General features: G+C 40.2%; 2 protein-coding genes across 5 annotated transcripts in view; both read left to right on the top strand.

Annotated features, from left to right (window-relative positions):
- carhsp1 (calcium regulated heat stable protein 1) overlaps window positions 1-4,097 on the top strand; it is a 51,342-nt gene extending 47,245 nt beyond the window's left edge. The window contains exon 5 of the mRNA XM_062036246.1: window positions 3,582-4,097. Within this exon, the coding sequence (XP_061892230.1) occupies window positions 3,582-3,744 (163 nt within the window). The 3' untranslated portion in view covers window positions 3,745-4,097. The remainder of the gene's footprint in view (window positions 1-3,581) is intronic.
- Window positions 4,098-8,743: 4,646 nt separating this feature from the next.
- The window catches only part of LOC133642634 (neurabin-2-like), a 130,573-nt gene continuing 126,199 nt past the window's right edge, over window positions 8,744-13,117 (top strand). For 3 of the 4 annotated variants that reach the window (XR_009824559.1, XM_062036956.1, XM_062036953.1), the window contains exons 1-2: window positions 8,744-8,931; window positions 12,830-12,943. The gene's annotated coding sequence lies outside the window, so the exon portion shown is untranslated. Of the gene's footprint in view, window positions 8,932-11,630; window positions 12,944-13,117 lie in introns of those variants that run through there. The other variant, XM_062036955.1, reaches the window with a different exon arrangement.

Here is a 13,117-nt window from a genome sequence, read left to right as displayed (position 1 = left end):
ATATACTATTTGCTCACGCAGTTGTGGACAAAGGGGTGTACCTCGTCCCATCCTTTCTTGTGAAAGACTGAGCATTTTTTGGGAAGCTGTTTTTATACCCAATCATGGCACCCGCCTTTTCCCAATTAGCCTGCACACCTGTGGGATGTCCCAAATAAGTGTTTGATGAGTATTCCTAAACTTTATCAATATTTATTGCCACCTTTCCCAACTTCTTTGTCACGTGTTGCTGGCATCAAATTCTAAAGTTAATGATTATTTGCAACAAAAAAAACTTTATCAGTTTGAACATCAAATATTTTGTCTTTGTAGCATATTCAACTGAATATGGGTTGAAAATGATTTGCAAATCATTGTATTCCGTTTATATTTACATCTAACACAATTTCCCAACTCATATGGAAACGGGGTTTGTATATAAAATGATGATGGAGGCTTTTGTATGTCTTTTAAAGCGCTTTTATAGGCAAATTAGAGTGACTACCATTACCTCCCTTGTTAGCTGACTTTTGCTAGCGTTTATTTACGAGTTAGAATGCATAAAAAAGAAAAACTTGTGTGCTTGTCTTACATAAAGATTGTGAATGGGAGGCAACATACCCCCAAAAAGGTGCAGTTCTCCTTTTAAAGCTACTATTTAAAGCAGACGAAAGACATCCATGGATTATGTGAGGATCAACTGGACATAATAATGAGCCTCACTATAGTGCCTTTGTAGGCATATTCACATTTAATTTGGCACAATTCCTGTACCCTAATTAATAGTCACTCTTTCACCCTTTGTTACCTTTCATCTTGCAAAATTGAGTATGGCTCGCCTGGTCAATTTGAACTGATTTGATTTTGATTTCAAAGAGGGGGTTGACGTCATCTCTTTTGCATTTCTCATGTTTTTAAACCGTATTTATGTCCCGATCGGTTTACAAATACAACTACTTTGCAACATTGTTTCAAAGTCAGTTATAAAGGACATGTACGTATAATCAACGTTGTATCAACGTCTTGTGCCTGCTGGGTTATGATATTGTATCGGATTATTACCGGTATCGGCCATACTGAAGGCTCCAATATCAGTATCGTATCAGGACACCTATATTATTTATCAACAGGACATTAAAGTTATCAACTTTTATTTTGTGCACACGTGCTGTTTATGTTTTGTTTTGCACTTTGAGTGAGACTTTGGTTCTGTTTGATAACTGGTGTGTAGTAACTGGACGTGCGAGGAGTGGTTTTCTTAGTCCTTCAGCTGTGTAGTGGTGCTGCCCTCTGGTGGACTGATTTGTAACAAGTCGTTTAATGTGAGAGGGTGAGCAGATAGTGCCAGGTCTTAAAGGATCAAAAGTACACTAAATCAGTGGTTCTTAACCTTGTTGGAGGTACCGAACCCCACCAGTTTCATATGCGCATTCACCGAACCCTTGTTTAGTGAAAAATAAATAAATAAAAAATTCAAATTCAAGACAAAGTTATATGTTTTTGGTAACACTTTAGTATGGGGAACATATTCTAAGTAACAAAGACTTAATTTACAGTTATTTGGACACTAGGGGAACATATTCTAAGTAACAAAGACTAAATTTAGAGATATTTGGACACTAGGGGAACATATTCTAAGTAGCAAAGACTTAATTCAGAGTTATTTGGACACTAGGGGAACATATTCTAAGTAATAAAGACTTAATTTAGAGTTATTTGGTTAGGGCCAGGGTTAGAGGATTAGGGTTATAATAAGGCCATGCAGAATAAGGCATTAATAAGTACTTAATAATGACTAGTTAAAGGCCTACTGAAATGAATTTTTTTTATTTAAACGGGGATAGCAGATCCATTCTATGTGTCATACTTGATCATTTCGCGATATTGCCATATTTTTGCTGAAAGGATTTAGTATAAAACGACGATAAAGTTCGCAACTTTTGGTCTCTGATAAAAAAAAGCCTTGCCCCTACCGGAAGTAGCGTGACGACACCGGAGGAAGGACTGCTCATATTTTCCTATTGTTTACACCAGCTGCGAGAGAGATTCGGACCGAGAAAGCGACGATTACCCCATTAATTTGAGCGAGGATGAAAGATTCGTGGATGAGGAACGTGAAAGTGAAGGACTAGCGTGCAGTGCAGAACGTATCTTTTTCGCACTGACCGTAACTTAGGTACAAGCTGGCTCATTGGATTCCACACTTTCTCCTTTTTCTATTGTGGATCACGGATTTGTATTTTAAACCCCCTCGGATACTATATCCTCTTGGAAATGAGAGTCGAGAACGCGAAATGGACATTCACAGTGACTTTTATCTCCACGACAATACATCGGTGACGCACTTTAGCTACTGAGCTAACGTGATAACATCGGGCTTTACTGCATATAGAAACAAAACAAATAAGTCCCTGACTGAAGGATAAACAGAAGATCAACAATACTACCAAACTCTGGACATGTAACTACACGGTTAATGCTTTCCAGCTTGGCGAAGCTTAGCAATGCTGTTGCTAACGACGCCATTGAAGCTAACTTAGCTACGGAACCTCGACAGAGCTATGCTAAAAACATTAGCTCTGCACCTACGCCAGCTCTCATCTGCTCATCACGACCCGTGCTCTACTGCGTTCCAGCGATCGACGGTACGACGAAGGACTTCACCCGATCACCGATGCGGTCGGCGGCCCGGAGACGGAGGAAGTCAAGGTGAGGTCGTTCGGCTAGCGCGTCTGCTATCCTCAAAGTCCTCCTGGTTGTGTTGCTACAGCCAGCCGCTAATACACCGATCCCACTTACAACTTTCTTCTTTGCAGTCTTCATTGTTCATTAAACAAATTGCAAAAGATTCACCAACACAGATGTCCAGAATACTGTAGAATTTAGCGATGAAAACCGACGACTTAAGCTGGCGACGGACCTATTCCAAGATGTCTGATTCAACTGTTTACGTCACGCGCATACGTCATCATATCTACACGTTTTCAACCGGAAGTGTGGCGGGAAATTTAAAATTGCACTTTATAAGTTAACCCGGCCGTATTGGCATGTGTTGCAATGTTAAGATTTCATCATTGATATATAAACTATCAGACTGCGTGGTCGGTAGTAGTGGCTTTCAGTAGGCCTTTAAGAGCCAATATGTTACTAATTTGCATGTTAACAAACAACTAATTAATGGTGAATATGTTCCCCATGTTTTTTTGTTCCGCATACTAAAGTGTTATCATGTTTTTTTACTGGTGCATAAAATGAACTGTGCATGAACATCACCTCGTTCAAACAACAAAACCAACACAGTGCATAAACTCACAACAAACTACACACCTGCAAATCAGTGTGACTTCTGCTGTTGCCGTATCCGTAATACGCCGATAGGGAGAAGTTGTTATTAACACGATGAGTCGGGTGTGTTTTGACCTCCGCCGAACCCCTGAGGCCGACTCACCAAACCCCTAGGGTTCGATCGAACCCAGGTTAAGAACCACTGCACTAAATCCTTCTGTGGCGGTCCAAAAGTAATTGATGTGTACCGCCACAGATAAATGTGTGTGGAAACCTGCACTTTGCCACTGTGACACCACGTTTCACCCTTCCCCCAGCATCGAGGGCGAGTGTGTGCCCGTGGAAGGCGACGAGGTGAGCTACAAAGTCTGCTCCATTCCTCCGAAATACGAGAAGATCCAGGCCGTGGAGGTCACCCTCACCCGTCTGAAGACCGGAACCAAACACGAGACCTGGACAGGAAACGTCGTCCTCAACTGAGAGCTCGAGCGTTACCGAGGTTAGATGATGGCGCACTCGGGAACAAAAGTTGGTTTGTTAAGAGTAGATTCATCATACAGGGGCGGAGATTCCCATCTCAAAATACTCCAAATATCTGGTGTCTTGGGTTATTTAGAAATGGTGATCTATTATTTGGGAACATATACAATGTATTTTAGTTTACTGCTGAAATCCTGCAGCGAGTGTCAAGTCATGCAGGGATCGCTGGTCGAATGCCACAAGGTTTATTACCAGGTCAACACTGTGCCTACTTCTGAACCTAAAACTCTGCTCGTGCCTATTGATACTTGACCTGTGTTTGATTATGTGGGATATATAATAAATCAATTAAAGAAGGGTCAATGTCTAAGTGCTTTATGTACTGCTGCTTTAAGAATGTATTGTCCAACCGTGGTGTAATCATGTAAAATAGCAGCTTTGGCATCTTTTTCCATCTATAGAGCACACCGGGATATATGCGACACCCACTCAATTTTAGGAAAAAAAATATACACTACCGTTCAAAAGTTTGGGGTCACATTGTAATGTCCTTATTTTTTAAGGAAAAGCACTGTACTTTTCAATGAAGATACCTTTAAACTAGTCTTAACTTTAAAGAAATACACTCTATACATTGCTAATGTGGTAAATGACTATTCTAGCTGCAAATGTCTGGTTTTTGGTGCAATATCTACATAGGTGTATAGAGGCCCATTTCCAGCAACTATCACTCCAGTGTTCTAATGGTACAATGTGTTTGCTCATTGGCTCAGAAGGCTAATTGATGATTAGAAAACCCTTGTGCAATCATGTTCACACATCTGAAAACAGTTTAGCTCGGTACAGAAGCTACAAAACTGACCTTCCTTTTAAAAAGATTGAGTTTCTGGAGCATCACATTTGTGGGGTCAATTAAACGCACAAAATGGCCAGAAAAAGAGAACTTTCATCTGAAACTTGACAGTATATTCTTGTTCTTAGAAATGAAGGCTATTCCACAAAATTGTTTGGGTGACCCCAAACTTTTGAACGGTAGTGTATATATATAATTTATAAGTCGCAGATAAATTTGTTGTGAAATGAGTTTGTGGAGGTCTTGCTCCTCCGGGTTCTCTGGACCACCAATGACGGACATGACAGCCGTTTTCATCTTTGCGAACAATGATTTATTTTGCAATAAGTTGTGCTTTTCGGCCATGTTAAAGTTTTTCTCACTCAATCTCCACCATCAACCAACCCCTCTCCTTCCCGACTGCTGCCTCTAACAGAGCGACAGGTGATCAGACAAACACTCGCAGCTGTGTCATCCACGCACCTGTCACTAATTTCGAAGCCGATCCTGACACACCCCGCTTCGCTGCAGGTCCGCAGACCACGCCCCCCCACAGAGTTATTTACGCAGGAAGATTTTGTAAATGTTTATTTACATACCTTAATTGTTTCCAAACAGTGCCTGCAACACGGCAGTAAAACGTCTGATCATGCAAAACAGAAGTCATCGTCATGGACCCACTAACTGCGGAAGCTAGCTCTCCAATCCACTAAACAAACTCAATAACTCCAAGGTGACGTTTTGAGGAATTTACTGAGGAATTTGTGAAACTGAAACAATACAAAAATAATGCTGTTGTAAGTTAATGATACTAACATATTAGCTAATGCTAACGATGTTGGCGTCAATACATTACGGTAGCACCTGCAACTATTACATGAAAACCCTCCTACAGACATCACACATGGGATGGGTTAGTAAGTAAGAATTGTTCTAGTTAAACTATAAAACTTACAAACGTTGCTTGGAGTGATGAATGAAGAATCCATACGAGTAGAAACGCTATGGACGGCTAGGAGACTGAACGGCACTTCTGCATCCGGTTGAAAGGACTAAATCAGGGGTGCCCATTACGTCGATCGCGAGCTACGGGTCGATCGCGGAGGGTGTGTCAGTCGATCGCCAGCCAGGCATTAAAAAAATAGTTCTAAAAATGAGTGATCATCAATCTTCACTATGACGTCACTTGATTGACATTCACGGCACCCGAGGGTCTTGTGAGATGACACTGGCTGCTGCGAGCTCATTATTAAGAAAAAATGACCGACAGGAAGGCGAGAAACACTTTTTATTTCAACAGACTCTGGCGCCGTACCTGTCGTCAAAACTCCAAAGACCGACTGCACAGTTGCACAATAAAAGCGCTGCTTCATCCTGCCTGCGCTAACAAAATAAGAGTCTCAGAAAGCTAGCGTACACAAGCTAGCAAGCTACAGAGTTTGCCGCCAATGTATTTCTTGTAAAGTGTATAAAAAAAGGAAGTACGGAAGCTGGACAAATAAGATGCCAAAAACCAACCACTTTTATAATAATAATAACAATATATTTTATTTATAAGGCGCCTTTCTGGGCACTCAAGGACACCGTACAAAATCACAACAATAAAATAAAATTGGATTAAAAGACTTTTGTGGTATTGGACAGAAAGGAGGACTTTTTTTCTCCTCCATTTGAAAATGTGGACATTATCATCACTAACTGTCTGACTCCAATCAATGAAAGTCATCAGAATCAGGTAATACACCAACTTATATTCTTGTCTTCATGAAAGAAAGGAATCTATATGTGTTAAACATGCTTGTATTATCTTTAAACACCTTTAACTTGTTAACAATATTAACTTTATGTGTTAAACATGCTTGCATTATCTTTAAACACCTTTAACTTGTTAACAATATTAACTATATGTGTTAAACATGCTTGTATTATCATTAAACACCTTTAACTTATTAACAATATTAACTATATGTGTTAAACATGCTTGTATTATCATTAAAAACCTTTAACTTGCTAACAATATTAACTATATGTGTTAAACATGCTTGCATTATCTTTAAACACCTTTAACTTGTTAACAAAAACATATCTTTCATAAGTAAATATAAATTATATATATGAATGAGGTAGATCCCCACGACTTGATCAACTGAAAAGTAGCTCGCCTGCAGTAAAAGTGTGGGCACCCCTGGACTAAATGGAAGGACACTGGAACACCTGCAGTGAGCAAACTTATCCAAAAGATGGCGCCATGGCACAAAAAACACACCTTATCAGTGTTTTGCTTTTTAACCATTCCATTATGCCATACTTGCCAACCCTCCCGATTTTCCCGGGAGACTCCCGAATTTCAGTGCCCCTCCCGAAAATCTCCCGGGGCAACCATTCTCCCGAATTTCTCCCGATTTCCACCCGGACAACAATATTGGGGGCAGTGCCTTAAAGGCACTGCCTTTAGCGTCCTCTACAACCTGTCGTCACGCCCGCTTTTCCTCCATACAAACAGCGTGCCGGCCCAGTCACATAATATATGAGGCTTTTACACACACTTAAGTGAATGCAAAGCATACTTGGTCAACAGCCATACAGGTCACACTGAGGGTGGCCGTATAAACAACTTTAACACTGTTACAAATATGCGTCACACTGTGAACCCACACCAAACAAGAATGACAAACACATTTCGGGAGAACATCCGCACCGTAACACAACAGAACAAATACCCAGAACCCCTTGCAGCACTAACTCTTCCGGGAAGCTACAATATACACCCCCCGCTACCACCAAATGTGGGGACCCCGCTCTTGGGTGACGGGCTGCTATGGATTCCAAGTGGGTACAGTTTTTGCAAATTATTCATGATAATGTGAGAGTCCAGTCCATTGGGTGCAAGCAGAGGGTCGTAGGAGGTCTCCATCCAGGTCGTAGAGGAGCGCGCTGCTCTCTGTGTGTGTGGGCGTGTCTGTGTTTACTAACAAGACATGGCAGAGCCAAAGTCGAGTTTCTTAACATGGAGATATTCTCACTACCTTTCTTTTGTCGACCACAAAGAAAAGAACATTTTAGTTAAATGTAAGTTGTCTTGGATCAAAGATCCTATCCCAGCAATTCAAATCTGCTGAAACAGCTACAAAAGCAACATGCTTCGACGAAGCTAGTAAAGAGAGACACACTTCACCTCCTAAGCAACGGCGGCTGGATTTTAACGAGGCACTGCGCACTGAAGGTACACACTCTGTCAATTCTCTTATATACTCTTTCATTCTAGACTTCTAGAGTGTTTGATTATCACATCACATCACTCTAAATGTATAGACAATAAAGTTCACAAACATAAAGAGGGATGCTAGTGGGCCAGGCCAATCTTTCCTTATCTCTAAACTAAAACTGGGGAAATGTGTAGAGTGTTCTGGGTTTCAGACATGATTTTATTCCAGAAAAAAACGCCTGGTTAGGCTTTATGTATGTAGTGTGTGCCTTTCTTGTTTTACAGCTATGTTGTTATTATGCTGTTTGTTACTTATGTATGTTATGTTGCAGCTATTTAAAATAGTTTTGTCAATTTGTTCTGGCCTGAAACAAATTGGCCTTTTGAAACATATCTTTGTCTTCGTGTGTTTATGTAGACCACATTGCTTAGCAGAGTTCAGTGATTCAAATGCATGTCAAGTTGATCAACACATTGTATTATTCTCCACTGCAATAACAGTACTGAAATGAAGGCTAAAAGGGCATTAAAGGGGGCCTTAAAAAAATAAAAATAAATATAAGTAACTAAATAGTTACTTTTCACAGTAACGCATTACTTTTTGGTGTAAGTAGCTGAGTTACTTTTGAAATAAAGTAACTTGTAACTGTAACTAGTTACTGGTTTTCAGTAACTAACCCAACACTGCTTATATGTAACCATGTATGCGTCTGTCTGTGTGATTCCAGTCACCGTTTCATAGCTATGTATCTGCCGCCATCTGCTGTCCATATGTAGTTAATGCAACCCTATCCTTATAAGGCCACATCCGGCAGACCAAAGTGTTTCAGTTAGCCCGCCGAACGTCACCCAAGTAGGCCTGATGAAACCATTCAAACCAGGGTTCTTCGTGGATGCAGTACTCCCGCCACCCGGAAGGGGCAACAGCGTCACAACGAAGCTTCAAATGGGTGAGTAGAAGAAGACTACTCATTCAAACCCAAAAAAATGGCGCTATAAAACCTGGAAAAAAATTAAATAAATCGCGAAAATCTGACTTTTAACTTTGACTGGACAACCAAGTAGGAATGTTCTTCCCCGAGCCAACACTCTTAGTCATTGTTTCCGTTCGGACCTTTTAAGCGACTGTTCCAGACAAGCAGCAGCAACGGTAGAAACCCTCACGTGTATTGATTGATTGTATTCGTGTAAGTTTCATCACAAAACTTGTTCAGCTCTTTGTAAGTAGATATTGTGCATAATTATACTTAAGTTTGTTTTGTAGTGAAGTTGTATTTTTGACAGAGTAACTCTGGTAGTACTAAACTTGACCAGTAGAGGGCAATAAATCTACGCCTTAGGTCGACAACCCAAAATGTTGAAAAAGCCATACTGGACCAAAAATACAAAGAAAAAAATTAAAAGCCTTATATACACTGCAAAAAGGCAGCGTTCAAAAACAAGGAAAAAAATACAAAAATGAGGGGCATTTTACTTGAACCAAGCAAAATTATCTGCCAATAGAACAAGAACATTCGGCTTGTCAAGACTTTCCAAAACAAGTAAAATTAGCTAACCTCAATGAACCCAAAAATACCTTAAAATAAGTATATTCTCACTAATAACAAGTGCAAAAAAAATTAGACCTTTTTGCCCAATATGTTGAAAAATATTCTTAAATTAAGTAAATGCTAGTGCCATTATCTTGACATAATGATATGCGCTCGGCATCATGATTTTTTTTTTCATGCTTGAAGTAAGAAATTATTACTTTAAAAAAGTAGTTTTATACTTGTGAGTGTTGATGACACAGCTTTGCAACAGTTGATATTCTAGTTTCAAGCATGTTTTACTCAATATAGCTCATAAAATCTCAGCAACAAGCTGTAATATCTTACTGAGATCATTTAGGACCAAAACCCTTAAAACAAGTAAAACACTCTAACATAAAATCTGCTTAGTGAGAAGAATTAACTTATCAGACAGAAAATAAGCAAATATCACCCTTATTTGAGATATTTCTTCTTACTTAGATTTCAGTTTTTGCAGTGTAAGTGTTATAATGAAGGCAACACATGATGTAAGTGTCGATATTAGCTATATTAGACTAATATTAAAGGCTGACGCAAATGTTCGTCGACAGAAATGTATTTTAATATTTATTCTACACATTTTTACAACATTTGAAAACATTAGTAAAACTTCTCACAGGATGAGATAACTTCTGGAAATTACTGGCTGAGAATGGCCAAAGGTGTGTGTCCAAGTTTAAGGAAACGGCAGGCTGTCTTCTTCTAATGGATTTATTACAATCTTTGCTAGCTGGGTAACGTTTGCTGTGGTCTGGAACAACATGGCGAACAAACAACTATGAGAGATGCAGCCAATATTACATACAGGTAATATGTCATGAGACATTCATCCATTTTCTTCCGCTTATCTGAGGTCTAAGCAGAGAAGCCCAGACTTCCCTTTCCCCAGCCACTTCGTCCAGCTCCTCCCGGGGGATCCCGAGGCGTTCCCAGGCCAGCTGGGAGACATAGTCTTCCCAACGTGTCCTGAGTCTTCCCCGTGGGCTCCTGCCGGTCGGACGTGCCCCAAACACCTCCCTAGGGAGGCGTTCGGGTGGCATCCTGACCAGATGCCCGAACCACCTCATCTGGCTCCTCTCGATGTGGAGGAGCAGCGGCTTTACTTTGAGCTCCCCCCGGATGGCAGAGCTTCTCACCCTATCTCTAAGGGAGAGACCCGCCACCCGGCGGAGGAAACTCATTTATGCCGCTTGTACCCGTGATCTTGTCCTTTCGGTCATAACCCAAAGCTCATGACCATAGGTGAGGATGGGAACGTAGATCGACCGGTAAATCGAGAGCTTTGCCTTCTGGCTCAGCTCCTTCTTCACCACAACTAGGGATGATGTTTGATAAGAAATCATCAAGTTCGAGCCCATTATTGAATCCTCTTATCGAACCGATTCCTTTTCGATTCTCTTATCTAATCCAGATAGGTTGTTGTATATGGAAAAAAACACAATATTTGGTTTAACAAAAGCTCACTTTTATTTTATAAGAAAAAAATAAAATTAAATAAATATTGACTGTTACCCCCTAAAAAAATTAAATAAATAAATATTGACTGTTGTTACCCAAAGTATATTAAGTGGGATTTTTCAGAAAAACAAATATATACAGTAACACAAAAACAACCTGTCTCTGTGATCACTATATGTGTATAAACAATAATATAGTGTTAAACAAAATCAGTCCCTTGGGCACAAAACTGAAAATAATACAGCTCTCCAAAAAGTGCACTTCTGCTGCTATTGGAACATACTAACTACACACACAGGCAGACAGCTAACAAACAATCCAAGACGTCTAATAAAGTTCCAAAGCAGATTAATCCATTTAGGCTCTTTATTGTTGTTGATCTTGCTTTGTCTTTTCCTATCTTTACTTTTGTCTTGCACTGGACTGTTTTTGTGTGTTTTTTTAAACTGAAATACACACAATGACAAATGTATAAGCTATGTGATTCAATTAACATACTGAAATGTAATACATAATATGTAAATATTAGCTTCACACAAATATACAGTACTATCATCAAACAAATACTACTGAGTGTTGAAACTATTTCGATGGTGGAAATACACGACTGGCAGCCATTTTAAGTCCTCAAAACATCGATTGAAACAGTGCACAAAAATCGTTTTTTAATAAACATCTTACTATCAAATTTAAACACTTTCCACCTTAATATTGAGTTACATAAACAAGTTAAACAGTTTACTTACAGACTTATCTTTTCCAAGGCTTGTAAGAGCTAACACAACTTTTCTACTTCTCAATTGTCTCATGAACTTAACTGTTTCGCCAACCCGGAAGTGCCCAAACTAATGACGCGTAGTATTTTCACATCGCCACAAGGTGTCAGTAAGAGTCTACAATCAAATGGGCATAACATTGCTGTCCCACAGGGCATTTCCTGTGGGAAGGGATTCGTTCCCAGGGATTCGAATAAAGAACCAACTCTTTTTCTTTACTATAGTAGCCTCGATAACGGGAACCGGTTCTCAAAAAGGGATTTGAGTCCATGGAATCGGTTCTTTTCTTATCGAACAACCGGTTTCGAACATCATCCCTAACCACAACGGATCGATACAGCGTCTGCATTACTGAAGACGCCGCACCGATCCGCCTGTCGATCTCACGATCCACTCTTCCCCCACTCGTGAGCAAGACTCCTTGGTACGTCAACTCCTCCACTTGGGGCAAGATGTCCTCCCCAACTTGGAGATGGCACTCCACCCTTTCCCGGGCGAGAACATGCAGATATAAATTAAATACACTTAGGACATAAGTAAAGGAAATTCAATGAGCTCAAATATATCTACAAATAAGGCATAATAATGCAGTATTTACATACAACTAGCCTAAATAGCATGTTAGCATCGATTACCTTGCAGTCATGGATTGACCAAACATGCCAGATTAGCACTCCACACAAGTCAATAACATCAACAAAGCTCACCTTTGTGCATTCACGCACAGCATAAAACACTTGGTGGACAAAATGAAGCGTGGCATAAAACATGTATTTCTGTGGCAGCGTCGGAGAAAGTTGTACGTGTAAACAAACTACGATGAGTTCAAGGATCGCTGAAATTAGTAGGACTCACCAAATACTCTCATCAGTGAAGCATGTTTAACATAAACAGTGAGATGTCTAATAATTAGGAAGGTTTGTGTCATGTTTGTTCGCCTACAGAAAATATATTAAAAATATATATATTATTTTTTTCCATTTTCACACATCTCTGAAAGAGGTCCAGGGAGCCAGTAGGGCGGCGCTATAGAGCCGCGGGTTGCTGAACCCCCGCCTTAGGCAGAGTCATGTAGAAAGAGAGCGCATGGCCAACTCGGTTTCAGGCGATCTCCTCAATGATTGTTCAAAATGCACTTTCGTGACAACAGGGCGCCATGACTGCTACTAACTTTGAGCTGACGCTCGCTTTCCTCCTTACTTTTTCGACATGTGTAAATGCCCTGTTGTGCTCCACCCTCGAGACTTGTGGAAAGAGTTTACATCGCTTTCCCCACAACCGGGAGAGAAGACAAGTATGGGAAGTGAAGGATCGCCATCGACACTGGAGAGCCACCGCTTACAGCGTCTTGTGCCAGGTAAACACACGACACACCTGTGGTTTGTACAGGAGAGAACACACACAAGCTAATACAAATAATAACAGAACAAATTAATAAACTTAAGAGATGCTTTGACAGAATCAGAATATCTTTGAATCTCAGTAAAACTAAAATAATGCAATTTGGTAGTAGTAGAAGAGAAAGTCAAAC

Source organism: Entelurus aequoreus, linkage group LG25 (genome assembly GCF_033978785.1).
Source record: "Entelurus aequoreus isolate RoL-2023_Sb linkage group LG25, RoL_Eaeq_v1.1, whole genome shotgun sequence".
NCBI lineage: Eukaryota > Metazoa > Chordata > Actinopteri > Syngnathiformes > Syngnathidae > Entelurus > Entelurus aequoreus.
This window is presented reverse-complemented; position numbering and strand designations above follow the sequence as displayed.